A 17,130-nucleotide genomic window follows, 5' to 3' on the forward strand; every position below is an offset into this window, starting at 1 on the left:
CCTCCCACAATGCTTGTCTCAGCTGACCAGACACACCTAGAGCATCCCTTCCTTTCCAAAGATTCTACCTGTGCCTTAAACCCCTGTGTGAGCCCCCAGCCAGCCCAGGTAGGCTCTGTACCTGCTCCTGTCGCATCTGCTCTATCATTGCCATCACGCTGACGAAGTGGTGGCAGCGCCCGGAGTGAGACACCTCCCACGTAGGGAAAGGGCGACTCTGCCAAATCCTCCACTCAGACAAGGACAGTTCTCGTGTTGTCTCTTCCTCAGGCTTCTGTGGGTTGAAATGAAGATTGGTAAGGAGGTTTTAATCCAGAAATTGTTTAGAAAGACTAATCACAGAATCGTAGGGGTTGGAAGGGACCTGAAGAGCTCATTGGGTCCAACCCCCACTGCCCACATCTCTGTCAGGGTCAATAAATGAATGCAGAGAAGTCTTTAAACATTACCACAAAGCTGAAGTCTAAAATAAACCCAGTTCCATGCTTTGTGTTGTCATTTCATGGAAGACAGGATGTCTGAAGTGACACAAAACCTCCAACCTTTGTCACTGCACCTGAAGAGGGTTTTGTGAAACCTGAAGTATTCTTGCAGTGACATTTTTATAGTTACATAAACAAGGGAATGAAAAAACCATGGTGGGAACAGCCTCCTGCATGGGATTCTGAGGAACAGGAACAGAACCTAATGCATTTCTGATTTGCTGATCTAACTTCAAAGGACTTGATGATCTTAAACGGTCTTTTACAACTTTGTGATTCTGTGACCCATTTCAAACATCCAATTCCTAAATACCTTAAAAACCTGCATCTAATTCCCAAAATGTCATTTTTAAGACAGACCCCCATCAAATTCACAGTTAACTCTGTCACTTAGGGGATGCTTTAGGCCTCATGTCAATGGCAACATTAGTTTTAGGTTAAACTCACCGGTATTTCTTCCAGGTTTTCTAAGGTTTCAAACCGAGTTTGAGGCAGTATCGGTTCCTTCAGCCCATCACCTTCCTTAATCCTGTAAAGCCTGTCCCATCTTTCAAACTCCTCAGGTGACAGAGCCCATTTCTCATGACAGTGGAGGTGCTTTTGGCCTGTGGGGGAAAAGAGGAACAGGGAAATGGTACCTACTGTAAGAAAAAGGACACACAGAATGAGAAGAACATCCTAAGAGCCTGATGAAAAGAATAAATACCTTCTCCATGCCCCAAGCAAAACCAGGCCCCTGTCTCAAGGATCTTGGGGAACAAGCTGCAAATAAGTAAAAGCTTTTTATTCCCATCATCCTCCCCCCCCTTTTTTTTTAACACTACTCTTTAAATACTGGAAAACACTCATTTGTTATGACAAACATATGTGTAAGTCATCTCTTGAATCCATCTCCTCTATTGAGGACGTGTGGATGAATAAGAGGAGAGAAACAGAAGTACCCTGGAAACTCCCCAGGAGCAGGGAAAGAAAAGAGGAGGTTTAGAGGTTTCTTTAGACTCACAATGGCAAGTGTAGGGCAGCAGTGAGCACCCAGGCTAGGTCAAACCAGTGCTCAGGTGGCAAAAGGCCCTGGTGCTGCCTGGCTCTGAGCGAGGATGCAGCAGTGATGGAGAGGAAACAGTGTCACTGCTGGCAGTCTGACAGCAAGGCTCAGTGCCACCACTATCCCAAAAAAAGCCAAATCCCTCCTAACAGTCATGAGTGTGAACAGCAAAGGGACACCCAAAGAATCAGTATTAGGAGCGTGCTAAGAATGGGTTTGAGTCACAAACATCCCACCCTTGATTTCTCCTTTCCCCCCCCTCAAAATCCTCTTGTTTTCAGGCCTTTCTGGTTATTTACAAAGGTACAGGATGTATCTTTCTTGTCCTGCTCAAGCCCTTTAAGCCTAACTGTTAAAGCTCCAAACCAGATTTGGTAGAGAATTATCACTGAACATTTTGGTGGCAGCTATGCCACCTGACAGCAGTGCCAGAGGCCTTCAGCAGACACCACAACCAGTCACCCTCTTCTGTTTGTAGCTGGAGTTTCTGACCTTTGGCCACTGACTCTGTGAGAAGCTCTATGGAGAAAGATGAAACAAGCATCTGATTTGGAGTACAGATATCCAAGTACTGAACCATGATTAGAGGGTGTTAAAGGAAGGCCAGGTTGGCTGGGGCCCTGGGCAACCTTGTGTAGCTCCAGGCCTGGAGGTTGGTGTCTGTGGTTGGAGCTCTGTGACCCTTGGGGTCCCTCCCAACCCAGACCAGTCTGTGACTCAATGATTCTATGAAAGGAAAGGGGTGAGGAATGAAAGCAGCAGTCAGCACAGTACCACAGGAGCAGGGCTGCAGCAGACACACCTCACATTCCTGCCAGAGACCCAGGACTCCTGTGAGCACCCAGGTTTGATCTGCTGCATTGTAACAACATGAGATAGCAGCTTACCCAGCGCTTAGAGAAACACCATAATCCTCTTACCAGTGACACAGGAAAAGAGAGCAGATTTATGCTGGAGGGAACTGGATCTTCTCTCTTTGGAAAGCATTCCTGAATTACTTGGTTGATATTTTTCAGCAGTAATGAACATTTTGTGCATCTCTGGGTTGATGCCTTCTGGAATCATACGTGGGTTGTGCTGGTAAAAGTGCAGCATTTTGTTCCCTGAGATTGCTTTGTGGATGCTCTTTTTATTAGACTGGCTTTGGTTGTAGGTCTGGAAAAGAGAAGACAGGTCATGTGTCTCTGGATTGCTTTTTCACATGACTTTATCAAAAGTAAAGACCATCTGAGTGTCTGTGGGGTTCCTTGTTATTTTATGTTCCATTATCAAGTTGGTTTTTTGGGGTTTTTTTTCTTTTCTTCCTCAAATACAAGTAAAACAAAAGGGCCAATGATACACCCTCTCTGTGAATACTCTCAGTTAGGCCAACATAATGCTATGGCAGGCAAAGAAGAGAGAGGAAAGGAACAGAAGGACATGGATGAAAACACCAAAGCAGAAAGGTTACACTGAAGATCTGATCCTGGCCACACAAAAACACACCTACTCAACTCTTTTCTTTTAAAGAGCTGCCATGCTAACATATCCAGGTCAAGTTAATCTGAGTGATCATCAGCTTGTGCCAAGGTAAAACATCCAAAGCAAAGGTAACAAAAAGGAACAGGGATTGTTCTTGCAGCCACAGCCAGTACAAAACACACAGTGGTGTACAGCTTCTTACACTGCACATAGATCAGAAGCAGGCACAGCACTTGAGAGGAAGAAACACAACCTTTGCCTGGGGGAACCTACAGTCTGCAGCAGGTACAGGGATGATGTCAATGAGATTACATCACGAACAAAGGAAGGAGGTCAAGCAAAAAGCAGGCATAAGATTGTTTGTTAATGTCATATATGCTCCAAGTCCTTTTAGTTACACTCCATTTTAACTGTGTGACAGAGAAAGCAAGACAAAGATGGGGAAACTAAGACAGAAACACATCTCTCTTCTTAACAGCTCTTGTCCTAATACACTGTTCTCTGAGTCTCTGTGACAGGTCACCCATGGAGACAGCACACCCAGCTAGGCACAGTCACTGCTGGGAGTAGGACAGTGTGGCAGCTATGTCATTTTGAGAGAGATCTTATTTGGAAGCCAGGATTAGAGAAGGCAGACACAAAAAGGCTCTCTGAATAAAACCAGAATAGGTTAAACAGCTAATTCTGCTCCTTGGGCATTCCAATAAATACCTTTATAATCCTAGAACAGGCAAAAAAAAAAGTGTTTTTATGGAAAAAAAAAGTTGTATTACCAACTTCATTGCTTAACAGAGTTTCCTCTGCTGTCACTAAGAGAGGATGTTTCCTCTCCCTTTGTTTCACAGAGTGTCTGCTCAGCCTGACAGGAGCTGGGAGGTTGTGAGCTCCCCTGTGCCCTTCTCTGCTCTGGTTTGCATCTGCTGCTAAGAGCTCCCTTCCAGGCTGCTGCACATGCAGCTGAGCTGTCACAAGGTGTTAAAAAGCCCAAATCAAACCAGAGTCCATCTCAGACCACGACTGAACCAGGAAAGGTGGAATGTAAGCCAAACACTCAGGGAACCCAGGGCATTCACAGGGTGCAACTGTGTGACGTGTGCTGAGCCACAGGACACTCCTACGTGGGGCCAGAGCAGTAAATGCTGCAGCAGAAACGCCTGGCAGCCCACAAACCTCCAGACCTCCATCTAGCTGATCTGGAAGGAGACTCAAAAAGAAATACCCAACCCCAAGAGAAATTAAAGCCCCCCAAAACCAAAGAAAGCAAGCAAATGTTCTTCAGCAGTTAGATCTACGTCATGACCTCAAAACAAAAGAGATTTATAGAATTACTGTCCTACCTGAGGGAAGGTCCTCAGAAAGTCTGAAGACCCCAGTGATCCACCTGCTTACGTGAAACTCCAGAGAATTTCAGGGACCATTTTCACAGCCCATTACAGAGCAGAGCTTTCACTAGGCATCAGACTTTATAAGCAGGATGAGGAAATCTCTAGTTACAAATACCATTCACTTTCACAGCTTTTAACTTCCATCCCTTCAAAGCAGCTTTCTTCCTCAGGCAGGACTCTATGGACCCTCACTTAGAATTACACTGCTGCTACCTACAGATTTAAACCAGAGGCCCAACATTGACAGGAATAAATAACAGCAAGACTCTGGAGTTCTGGCTTTGTAATTAGCTCACACAGACCTCAGAGTTCCCTGTGATGGAACCCAATCCAACTCAGGACCAGCCTCACAAGTGACCCAAACCAGCCCAGACCAAGACCCATTTTCAGCCAGAAGAGCGAGTTGCACTCTAAACACACCCTGATTGCAAACAGGGGCTGCACCACCAAACTGTAAAGGTGCAGCCAGTGTCCCCAGAGAGTGACATGAGTGGGCACTGCCTCACCTCCCTGTGCCTCAGCCCTGCTCCGCTGGCCTCCCCAGATCAGACCCCGCAGGGATGAAGCGGGGCGGTGCCGGCACAGCTGAAGAGCCGTTCTCCCAGCTTACACTCCCTCTGGTACCTCAGCTCCCCAAGGGGCAGCCCACACTCAGAGATGATTAATTCCACTCCGGGTGAGTGCCTGAGGTTCAGGAGTTTAGCGAAAGTAGATTTCCCCTTAAGCTGATCTCCTCAGCCCTCGTACGCAAGTCGGCGGCCACTAAGCACTCGTGTCGTCAGCAGCGCAGAGCGGGACCTCCAGCCCTCCAGCCCTCCCAGCTGCATCCCTCTCTCTCCCACATGTTGTTCTGCACCTCAGCAGAACCCCTGGAGCCAGTTCCAAAATATGTAATATTTATCACAGACTCACCAGGTTGGAAAAGCCCTTTAAGCTCATTGAGTCCAACCATCCCTGTCCTGTGCTGACCCAGATCCCTGAGCACCTCATCTCCCCTCTGTTAAACACACCCAGGGCTGGGGACTCAGCCCCTCCCTGGGCAGCCTGTGCCACAGCCCCACAACTCTGCCAGGGAAGAACTTTTCCCTCCCAGCTGAGCTGACCCTGCCCTGGGGCAGCTTGAGCCCATTGCCCCTTGTCCCATCTCCTGTCCCCTGGCTGAAGAGACCAATGCCCACCTCTCTGCACCCTCCTGGCAGGGCAGGGGAGGTGGGGAGAAGGTCCCCTCAGCCTCCTCTTCTCCAGGCTGAACACCCCCAGCCACTCCTCAGAGGATTTGCCCTCCAGCCCCTTCCCCAGCCTGGTTGCCCTTCTCTGGACACGCTCCAGGACCTCAATGTCCTTCTGATGCTGAGGAACCCAGAACTGGACCCAGCACTCAAGGTGCAGCCTCACCAGTGCCCAGTCCAGGGGCACAATCCCCTCCCCAGCCCTACTGGCCACACTGCGTCTGACACAGGCCAGGATGCCATTGGCTTTCCTGGTCCCCTGGGCACACTGCTAGCTCGTGTTCAGCCTGCAGCCACCCAACACCCCCAGGTCCTTCTCCACCTGACAGCTCTCCAGCCAGTCTCCCCCGGCCTGTAGCACTACATGGGGTAACAAAGAACAAATTGAGAACAAAGGCTGGAAGCCATCACGCTGGGAAAGGATACGTGTTTGTAAAATACCAGGGGTTATTACACAGTTCAAATGAGAGGGCTCAGGACTGCTGTGACTTTTAAGTCTGAATCCATAGTTTCCTGGAACAGACTAACAAGTCTCTTGGTTCTCCCAGGGGAAAGAAAGGCACCCAAACTCACCCGTTCCTCCCGCCCTTCGGCGAGGATGACAACGATCCTGCCCTGCCGCCGGCGCCCCGTCCGGCCCATCCTCTGCACCAGGCGAACGGGACTCTTCTGGGCATCGAAGCAGATGATGAGATCCACCTCTCCGATGTCCAAGCCTTCCTCCCCCACACAGGTGGAGACCAGCGTGTTATACCCCCCTTCCCGAAAGCGCCTGACCACCTGCACAGACAGTTACAGTTACATTGAGGAGGTCAGGAAGACAGCCCCCCCCGAAACACCCCTGGCAGTCTTCTCTAGGTACAGGCAGAAGTTGGAAAAAAATAGATTTTTATTTTAAAACAACAAAGTTTAAGTCTTTCTAAGTGCTCACTACCACTTTGTACCACATCGTGATGAGACACTACTTTCTAATGCTACCACATCAATAAATCAACTCTTGGATTCTAAAATAAAGGCAAAAAATCACACCTTATTCTGACTCCAACCAAGACATTCTTCTAAAACTCATCTTCTCAACTCTGCAATTAAATATTTTGGGGGGTTTTGTGGTTTTTTAAGCTTTGCTAGATCAAAATTTAAGGATATCTTTAATTTTTTTCTACCTACAAGTAAAAGAAATAATGCCCTAAGCATGTATTTGGATTTTAAAGTATATAAAAGTCAGTAGTTGTTAATATAATGCAAATATATAAAAACTTTCTACTTATACATCCTGTTAAGTGAGAGCAATTTTGGATACTCCAAAAGGAATCGAACTACACAGGAATTTACTAACGACACTGGAGGTCAGTCACTGCTATAAAATACATCCATATTCATGGAGTTATCTACCCAATAAATTCTCTTTATCAGTATTTCCTGATCCAAGCCTCATCTTCTCTTTACCTCAAGCTGCTCCTTTTGGGTGAAGCCTTTTGTGCTCTTCCCTGTGGAATGGCCAATGAAGGTCATTACTCTAACGACCGGGCTGAGCCTGGAGAGCATGTCTGCAATCTCCTGCACGCTGTCGCGGAAGGAGGAGAAGATCATCACTCTGGTACCCACTGATGTGCTTCCAGCTGGGTCTTCATCTGTTTCAGTTTAAAAAGCCAGGAAAGCCTTTTTATGCATGATTTGAAAGTAATTACCAATAAAAATGTAAGGATGGGTCATGTCACAAGCCACACACTCACATACAAATAGGAGGGGGGCTATTAGTTAATTATTAACTAACTTGTTATAAGGGGAAACAATGTCAAGACAAGGGGGCTGGAGTGAAGCTGGAGGAGGGAAGGGTGAGATGAGATATTGGGGGGAAGTTCTTTCCAGAGAGAGTGGTGAGGGGCTGGAAGGGGCTGCCCAGAGAGGGGGTGGGTGCCCCATCCCTGGGGGTGTTCAAGGCCAGGTTGGCTGGGGCCCTGGGCAACCTTGTGTAGCTCCAGGCCTGGAGGTTGGTGTCCCTGCCTGTGGCAGGGGGTTGGAGCTCTGTGACCCTTGGGGTCCCTCCCAACCCAGACCAGGCTGGGATTCTATGATTCTATGACTGTGGTTATTAAGACTCTCTTTTTCTGTCTCAAATTGTGACTATAGCAATCATGAGCCACAGTAGCACGAGGAATGGGTTTACTACCACTGTTTTATGGAGCTGTTACAACAGTTGATATCAAATTAATAATGGTTAATTATCCAAATTAACCAATCAGATTAATTACAGAACGTTTTTTCTTAAAGAAATGCTATAGCATAGCTTTTCTAAAGCAGAGTTTTGCCCAGGGAAGATATACAAACATACAATGCAATGAAGCATCACTCAAACAAATTAGGAAATAAATCTGTAGGGTATCACCTGTTTTCCTCCACAGGTTCAACTCTTCAGATACTTTTCCTTTGAGCTGTTGGTACTTACCAGAACATCCCTTTTTCCAGGATTTGAAGTGTTCTACTACAATTTCCTCCAATTTCTTTAATTTTGGATGGCTGTAGATAAATTCATTTTTCTTTTCAAGCACTGAAAAGGAAGTAAAGCAATTAAAGATGGAAGTAAACCTGCAACAAATAGAACACCTCAGTGAACTTCATTTCCTCCCAGTGTAATCCTGAGTTAGATATACAAATTCCTGACACTAGTTCCTACAGCTTTCACCAAAACAAATGAGTAAACTACTTACAGAAGCATTTTTTGTTAAACCCAGTTTGTGGGAAAGTGCTGTTACTGTCATTACAGCCACACTGTAAAAGACAGATAGTCAAACAGTAATTTTAACCTTTCCTTTTAAATCTAATTGAAACCTTCAAGCATAGAAAACTTGTTTGAAGGTACTAAAGCCAATAAGAGAAGATTACATACAGATAGGTAAGTAGGAGAATGTGGAAAAATAATCTGGAAGAAAGACCACCAGCTGAGTGTATCACAATTAACAGCTTTCTGCATCTATAAGCTACTTACAGGTATCCACTGTTCCCTTTGAACAGAAAGGATATTTCCCTCAGAGGGAAATACCAACCTGGTTTACTCTTGTGAATGTTTCCATTAGCTGAGGCCAGAGGTGCATCTGCAAACACCTCTCTGAGCTGCTGATAGAGCCTCATGAAGTCCTCGTTGCGGCCGAGCTCGTTCTTCGTGCGGGTCAAGCCTTGGTGAGAAGTTGAAATACCTCAGAACTTCATCTTTGGAGGGAATGTCATTTGTTTACTACCCAAAAAACATATTTCTCAGAAGTAGCAACTCCTCTCAAGAGCCAGAAGCTCCCTGAGGTTTAGATAACGTAATAAGCATTGCTTGGGATGGATTATTTTTTCAGGGAAGCTGCCACTGCAGAATTGACACATGGAAATAGTCACTCACAGAGTCACCAGGCTGGAAAAGACCTTTAAGATCATTGAGTCCAACAGTTCCTGTCCAGTGCTAAACCAGATCCCTGAGCACCTCATCTCCCCTTTTTTTAAACACATCCAAGGATGGTGACTTAACCCCCTCCCTGGGCAGCGTGTTCCAGGCCCTGACAAACATGAAAAACATCTGCATCAAGAGAGGCCAGCTCCTGTGGGCAAACTAACAAGCTTTAGATCCAGCAGTGAGCAATAGAAAGCCATCTGATGGCAACACGATGAAGGCAGGGTGACCCTGGCACAGGGTGCCCAGAGAAGCCTCAGGATCCCTGGCAGGGCTCAAGGCCAGGTTGGATAGGGCTTGGGGCACCCTGGGCTGGGGGGGTGTCAATGCCCATGGCAGGGGGGCACTGGGGAGGGGGTCTGGAGTCCCAAACCAGTTATTCAAAGAGAAGAGAACTTAAGACTAAAAGATAAAATTAAGATTTTTCTTGAGTGATTTTATGTCAACACTGAGAAGGACTTTTCCTACTCAAACCAAAACCCACACTGCTCAGAACCCCAGTGCAGAACACCCTGCTTATTCTATAACAAATGATTGGAACTATTTTTTCCACCAGCAGATTTAAGGACTGAAGGAATCTGATAAACTAGGAAACAATGTTTCTGAAGACATTTCACCTTTTGATCCATCCATAATCCCACAAAGGTAGATAAAGAGTGACCGTACTCCCATCTGCAGCAGCAGCTCATAACCATGATATAAACTGATGCAAAGTGCAAAATCTCCTTCAATGATGCCTGGATGGATTCCCTGGGGAAACAAAACAGACTCACCAGTAAATTAAGAATTCAATTGAGTCAGGACTAAGTTGGTTTGCCTACTGTGAAGTGTATTTCCCAGTCTTTTTTCTTTTTTTCAGGTAAAATGCTTTTTAAAGTTGGCAAAACTTGAACTCTCCATGACAATTTACAGAAAAATGGGAGCAATAATGTAGTTTTGAGGAGAAAGTGTAAAACTTGGCAGTCAGTACTTGCAATCCAGGTTCTCAAAACAGCTTTGGTTTGGGAATAGAGTTATTCATCTTTTCTTCAACTCTCTCATATTAGCATCAAGTAATTTGGAACAAGCAGTGCTATTTTATGCCAGGGCTAAAAACAGGATGGCACAATGGAAATCTGCTTTAAAACGTATCAGGAAGTTTGGTCTGCTATGGAACATTGCTATTTATTCCCTACTTCAATAACATGAAATAAATCCAGTTACCACAGTTTGTGAAGATGGGTTTTTTCTGTATTGATCTCTTGCTAGAATGATCTGGTACTTTGTAAGCCTGGGAATATCCCTCTTTGTTAAAACTCCTGTTTTAATCAGGCGTCCAGCAAATGTTTCCAGCACCTGCAAACAAAAGAGAAGCACAGAAAAGATGTGAAGTGTCTTTAGCCCTTTGAGGCTGTTTTATTTTACTAATCTTACACAACTCAACATCAGCAGCTCATTTATTTTAAACACACTAATTTTTTAGAGCTATCTTGATTGATTTCTGAATAACTTGTGCCTGTAGCAGATGACAACCTGGTGCTCTGTTCTGCCCTGTTATCAGGATGGGTTTTTTTTCTGATTCCAGAAGTCTTACAGCTCAGTTCCCTAAGGATTTGTGCCCTCCACCCTACAGATAAACCCTCTCCTGCCCCATATCCCCATATCTATTAACTGTCTGAGAAGCAGAAACACACACTGGGCTTTTGTAACCACACAAGCTCTGATCAGGCAGAGGGAATGAAACGGGACAGGTATTCAACTGCTGGACTCATGTGCAGCTGCCTCTCTTACTGGTAACCTAAATCATAGACTGGTCTGGGTTGGAAGGGACCCCAAGGATCACAGAGCTCCAACCTCCTGCCACAGGCAGAGACACCAACCTCCAGGCCTGGAGCTACACAAGGGTGCCCAGGGCCCCAGCCAACCTGGCCTTGAACACCCCCAGGGATGGGGCACCCACCCCCTCTCTGGGCAGCCTGTTCCAGCCCCTCACCACTCTCTCTGCAAAGAACTTCCCCCCAATATCTCATCCAACCCTTCCCTCCTCCAGCTTCACTCCAGCCCCCTTGTCCTGCCAGTCTCTGCCCTTTAACAAGCTGATTCCCCTCCTGTTCCTCTGCTCCCTTCAGGGACTGGAAGGCTGCAATGAGGTCCCCCCACAGCCTTCTCTTCTCCAGGCTGACCCAGCCCAGCTCCCTCAGCCTCTCTCCATAGGGGAGTTGCTCCAGCCCTCTGAGCATCTCTGTGGCTCCTCTGACCCCTCTCCAACAGTCCCACATCCCTCAGATCAATGTCAATGGCATTTCAGTCTTGGGAAAACTTTGATTTACCTTTGAAAAGTCTAAATTCCTCCAGGCAGAGGACCAGCCAGAGGGACAGAAAGCTGTACTTGGAAGGGATGGGAGCCAGATGTGAGCAGAGAGGAACAACTGCCCACCCCTGGGCCTGGCCCAGCAGCCTGCCCCCTCTCCTCAGAAAGCCACAAGGCAATTTGTTTTTATACATCACATGTACCTGCTTTCCACATGGGTAAACAAGGGGAACTGACCTGCACTAATCATCTTAATCCTGTTTTTCCTCTTTGTTTCTCAGCTTTAGGTGGTCAGGATTTTTTCCACAGCCTTAGGTTTGCCTGAGTGCTAAAACTTTGTCATAATTGGAGTAATCAGATTTGTTCTACAAAAATTACTTATGATCTGCTGGCCCACTTGGCTACTAGCACAGAAACACCTCAGTGCACACTAACAAGTGTCTCCAGAGGCAGCCTGCACTCAGGCCAGCACCAGACAGGTCCCCAGGGCTGCTTAACACACAGACACAAGTTTCCCAAGCATTTTAACCCCAGTTGGGCTGAGGAGGCTACAGCAGAAGGAATGTTTAATCCCTTTACCACTGGTTTTTCACCCACTGAAAAATCAAATCCAACTGATGCAACATAAACCTGGACCTCAGGTTTCAGACAATGGTCCTAGCATGTCTCCAGGGTGCAAAGACAAAATGCCCTCAGAGGAAAGGGAAGCTGGCTGCCCAAGGGCAATGCATGTTTCAGCACTAACACAGCTCTGATTAGACTCTCCACACAGTTAGCCTGGGCTGGGATTTTAGCCCCTGTTAGGATGTCACTGCAGTGCCAGCTTAGCTGGACTCCTCTCTGCTTCCTTTGATTTCCTCTATACCTTGGTGTCCCCTTAGCTGCCTATGCTGTGTGCAGTGCCTCTGTGGCATTGAGTGGTAAATCCAGGGGAAAGGGGTGAGGTTGATCCCCACTGCCAGCTACAACAGCAGGAATCCCTCACAGAACCAAAACCCCAAGGAGAGCTGGGGAAGGGTGAAGGAGAACTGGGGAAACTGTGTGCTGGGGAATTTCCACGCTGCCCACTCCGTGCCTGGAGGCCTTTCCAAAGCAGCTGGCTGGAGGCAGCAGGCTAAGCAGCTTAGAGCAGATAAAGGCTACTGGGAAACAAGAGAGAGGAAGCCTAGTTCTGAATGCTTGGGCACATCCTAGGTTGCTCCACTTCCCTGCTCTCAGCCTTCAGGCTGGGATACCAACATCTGGAGCAGCTTTTGTGCTGAGGGACCTGGGTGTGCTCAGCTGTGATACCTCTGGGAGCAGCTGGGAAGGCAGGATGGTGAGGAGGAGCACTGCCTGGCCCCTGTCTCCTGGGAGAGCTGATGCCAGCCCAGCTGTGTGGGCTCAACATCTGTCTGCAGCTGCCAAGCCCGGAGCCCCATCTTCAGGTTTAGCTTTGCCTACGGGGAGCTGGGGTCACAGCCTCACAGAGACCCCAGGCAGAGCAAAGCACAGCTTGGGGTCAGACACTCCTTCTCATTAAGACTAATGGATTAATTACACCAAATAAAACACTAACGAGCCAACAGTGGTTGGATGCTGCAATATTGCTTGGAATTTCCATAGGAAAGAAATGGAAATCCAATGATCTCCTCTTAAAATACAATCAAAACCACCCACCAAGCCACCTGAAAGCCAAAACGCACAAGGTATTAGATTCTTATATTTGGTTTCCTTTTAAAAGTCAGGTTTTTACCAAGCAGTCTGTTGTTCTGTCATTTTTAAATCTGCCCTGTAGCTGACAAGTCACTTTACAAGGACAGAGACAGAAATGTCTGTGCCACCTTGTAGAAGGGTATTAAAAACACCAAAACCAAACCAAACCATGCAAGGGATAACTCAGTGCACTTTATTTCAATGGGATACCACTGAAAGAGCACTTTACCCTCCCACCAAACCCTAAACAGTTGGACATGAAGACATTTGAAATGGTCAAGATAAGCTTTGAAGTATGTCAAGCAGTGGGCACGGAGTCAGCCTCTGAACACAAACACGTTGCTCTAGAAAAGAAATCAGTGTTTTCATTAAAAAGTAATGCCCACAGAAGCACAACATTTTGGCACTGCTTTATCAGCCCCTGTACCTGCTGCACTGCTGGGTTTTTAGGGAGAAATTTCCATGACATGTACTTTTACGTGTCATCCCTTGACCTAGTTTATAGCACGGAAGAAAATTACACTGACACCGTTCGCTCAACGAACACCCTGGTCTGATTGAATCACCTCCTGCCAAACAAACCAGGGAAAGGCTATTATGAAAGACAGCAGGATCCAGTCACCTGGAGCTTCAAAACTAATAAGGAACAGTAAACATAACCTACTTAGAAGGGATACAGGAACACCCACTACTCAGGGTGATTGCATTTATCTCGTCGCCATACCTTTATTTTTAATTAAAAAGATAATACTTCTGGAAAGTCTCCCCAATCTTTCCAAAACACTGAAGTGTTTTGTTACCCATTTATAAAAAGAACTGGAGAACTAATTTAAATTAATTGCTTACTAGGACTTGGGGAATTTTCTAGCTCAGTAAATTGAGTTTAAAAAGCTGACAGATTTACTGATGAAGTTATCATAGAATCTCAGATTGGTCTGGGTTGGGAGGGACCCCAAGGAGCACAGAGCTCCAACCCCCTGCCACAGGCAGGGACACCAACCTCCAGGCCTGGAGCTACACAAGGTTGCCCAGGGCCCCAGCCAACCTGGCCTTGAACACCCCCAGGGATGAGGCATCCACCCCCTCTCTGGGCAGCCTGTTCCACTCTCTCTGGAAAAAACTTCCCCCTAAGATCTAATCTAAACCTTCCTTCCTTTAGGTACTCCCACACTGCAGTAAACTTGCTGAGGACATAAAGGGGTTTGCTGCATCAAGCATCTTCCCCAGCAAAGCAGGGTGAGTGTTTGAAGCTTGTACCTGAGATGAGCTTCAGACCTGCTCTGGGAGCGAGGATGGGGCTGAGTGAGGACCACCACAGGCATCAGGAGCTGAGCTGGCCAGGCACAGAACTGTTACTGTTTCAGCAACACCTCCCTAAAATCTGCCAGTAAGCTGTTTTCTCCTGGCACAACAGAAAACAAAGGCTCTAAGGAAATGACCTGGCCTAGTTATTGCACTGCAGCTTTGCAAGCATTCTTTACCAAAGAAGAACAAGAAGTCTCCTCTACACATCAGTAACTGCTTGTGTTGTGTCTCTTCAGAGCAGAGAATGAGGGCTTAGAGGAAAACCTGCCACAAAGTGGGCTGTATCCTCACAAGCCCACGGCTGGCAAGGCCCACTTCCATGCTCAGGAAAGGCAAGGTGCCAGGAAGCTCTGCCAGCCCGGACAGACAGACCTGACTGGCTTTATAGAGTCAATCTGTGCTCAAATAGAGCTGCTGTTCCCCTTCAGGTCCTTCCCCTGCCCTCCCAGGGCAGGCTCCAGCCTTCCCAATGCCCAACAAGGCCACAGACCCCTCCCAGGTCCAGCAGAGGCAGGAGAAGGTGACCATGCTGTGTGTGGGTGAGGTACCACCGCCCGCGCAGCTGTGAGCGGCCCTCAGGGCCCCGCTGACACAGCCCTGGGTGCCCCCGACACGCTGCTCTGCTTGAACTGGCACCACCGCGGCCGGGAGCAGGGGAGCACCCAGACAGCTCCAGAACACAACTCCAGAAGAGAGGACCCTCCATCAGCAGAGGGGTGGCAGCAGGGACAGGGAGGGGATTGTCCCTCTCTGCTCTGCCCTGGGGAGGCCCCAGCTGGAGTCCTGTGTCCAGAGCTGGGGCCCAACACAAGGAAGATGTGGGGCTGTTGGAGAGGGGTCAGAGGAGCCACGGAGATGATCAGAGGGCTGGAGCAGCTCCCCTACGGAGAGAGGCTGAGGGAGCTGGGCTGGGTCAGCCTGGAGAGGAGAAGGCTGTGGGGGGACCTCACTGCAGCCTTCCAGTCCCTGAAGGGAGCAGAGGAACAGGAGGGGAATCAGCTTGTTAAAGGGCAGAGACTGGCAGGACAAGGGGGATGGAGTGAAGCTGGAGGAGGGAAGGGTGAGATGAGATATTAGGGGGAAGTTCTTTGCAGAGAGAGTGGTGGAAGGGGCTGCCCAGAGAGGGGGTGGGTGCCCCATCCCTGGGGGTGTTCAAGGCCAGGTTGGATGGGGCCCTGGGCAACCTTGTGTAGCTGCAGGCCTGGAGGTTGGTGTCCCTGCCTGTGGCAGGGGGTTGGAGCTCTGTGATCCTTGGGGTCCCTCCCAACCCAGACCAGCCTGTGATTCTATGACATGGCCATCGGGCTGTTCCAGACTTCTGAGTTTTCAACAAAGGGAGTGAAGGAAGATAAGAAAGGGAAAGAGGAGACTTCATCCAGGCTCTGGCCCCTCTGCCCATTCTGTAAAGCCAGCTCACAAGGTGTATTTTCACCAGGCTTCACAACAGAGTTGTGATCTTTCAGCCCTGGGAGACAGCAAAGAGATTTTGCAGAAGGCATGAGATCAATCGAGGCAGCCTCTAGCTCCAGGGAAGAGCAGCCCCAGGCAAGTTTTTGGGACTGCAAAAATACAGTCCATCTTGTGATTCTGCAGTTGGCCATGAGATCAAATCAAAAACCAGACAACTGAACACTTAAGCAAGCAGCATCTTCGTTATTTGCCTTCCCAATGAATTTCAGCTCAGTGGAGCCTACAATGCACAGACACTGCCCACAGCTGAGAGGCTGAGCTTCCTTACAGCAGAACTAAATTCCTGACACTAGTGCATCCCACTTTGCTGAAAAAACCCACACCCAAATTCCCCAGGGAAGAACTGTTCTCCCCACACATCCCCTCTGGCAGTTTTTCCTCCACAAGCAAGTTCTCCACAAAACAACAGCCCCTGGCTGGACAGCTTCAGCTGACAGAAGGAACACATTAGGATTTCAGTCTGTGGACTCAGAAGTAGACAGGCAGGACAGGACCTGCACATCTCTGGCTTCTAAGGAAATTAATACTTCAATTAATATTTTATCTTCATACCAAGATCAGGCCCTGGGACTACGTAACCAAAGCTCAACCTTGGAGACAGATACTGATCAGAAGAGAGTGAAAAAAAAGGGGAGGTAGAGAGAAGCTGAGGCATCACAGAGTCAACAGTTCCATTCCCAACCTTTGGTCTCCTCCTGCAAAATCTCAACAGTGTATGGGAGATAAGCATGTTCCTATTATTCTAAAAGCCCAGAGGTTTCCCTTCCCTGCCTGCCCAAAAAGGACCTCAACACTTATTTCACCTTAAAGCTGGAAAGACAGACAGCTACAAACAGAACCATACGCCCCACACAGACCCCGATCCAAATTCAGACCCTGCTTTAAGCATCGAAGCCATCCCTATAACACACCTGCTCATCTCCCTGTTTCTCCCAAAACCTTGCCTCAGCAATGGCAAAACAGCATCAGCTTCCAAAGCTGGATTTTCAGTAAGGAAATGACCCACTGGAGCCGCCTTGGGATGGCCTCATAAAACCTTCTGTACAGAATCAAAGACCTGTCTTTCAGTTTAACTTTTGAAAACATTAAAAAAGTCCCAATAAAAGGACTAACAGGACATGAGGAGCAGTAGGGGAAAAAGACTGTGGAGAGAATAGCCAGGAAATCACTACTAGCAAAAAAAAACCCCATACAAAACACAAAGTCTAATAGCTCTGCAGCACCAGGAGAAGCCAGAGAGCATCGGGACTGGAAACAAGGGAGAGCGGAGCCAGAGGGCATCGGGACTGGCAGCAAGGGAGAGCGGAGCCAGAGGGCATCAGGACTGGCAGCAAG

The 17,130-nt window shown here is 47.7% G+C and overlaps 1 protein-coding gene across 1 annotated transcript in view; it reads right to left on the bottom strand.

Annotated features, from left to right (window-relative positions):
- FANCM (FA complementation group M) overlaps window positions 1–17,130 on the bottom strand; it is a gene marked incomplete at both ends in the record, with an annotated part of 58,174 nt that overhangs the window by 19,334 nt on the left and 21,710 nt on the right. Inside the window, 9 exons of the mRNA XM_084270390.1 lie at window positions 122–274; window positions 930–1,087; window positions 2,448–2,682; window positions 6,176–6,382; window positions 7,049–7,233; window positions 8,049–8,150; window positions 8,647–8,775; window positions 9,653–9,785; window positions 10,239–10,370. Coding sequence (XP_084126516.1) covers window positions 122–274; window positions 930–1,087; window positions 2,448–2,682; window positions 6,176–6,382; window positions 7,049–7,233; window positions 8,049–8,150; window positions 8,647–8,775; window positions 9,653–9,785; window positions 10,239–10,370 — 1,434 coding nt within the window. The remainder of the gene's footprint in view (window positions 1–121; window positions 275–929; window positions 1,088–2,447; window positions 2,683–6,175; window positions 6,383–7,048; window positions 7,234–8,048; window positions 8,151–8,646; window positions 8,776–9,652; window positions 9,786–10,238; window positions 10,371–17,130) is intronic.

This window comes from Gallinula chloropus (genome assembly GCF_964237585.1).
Source record: "Gallinula chloropus genome assembly, chromosome: 14".
NCBI lineage: Eukaryota > Metazoa > Chordata > Aves > Gruiformes > Rallidae > Gallinula > Gallinula chloropus.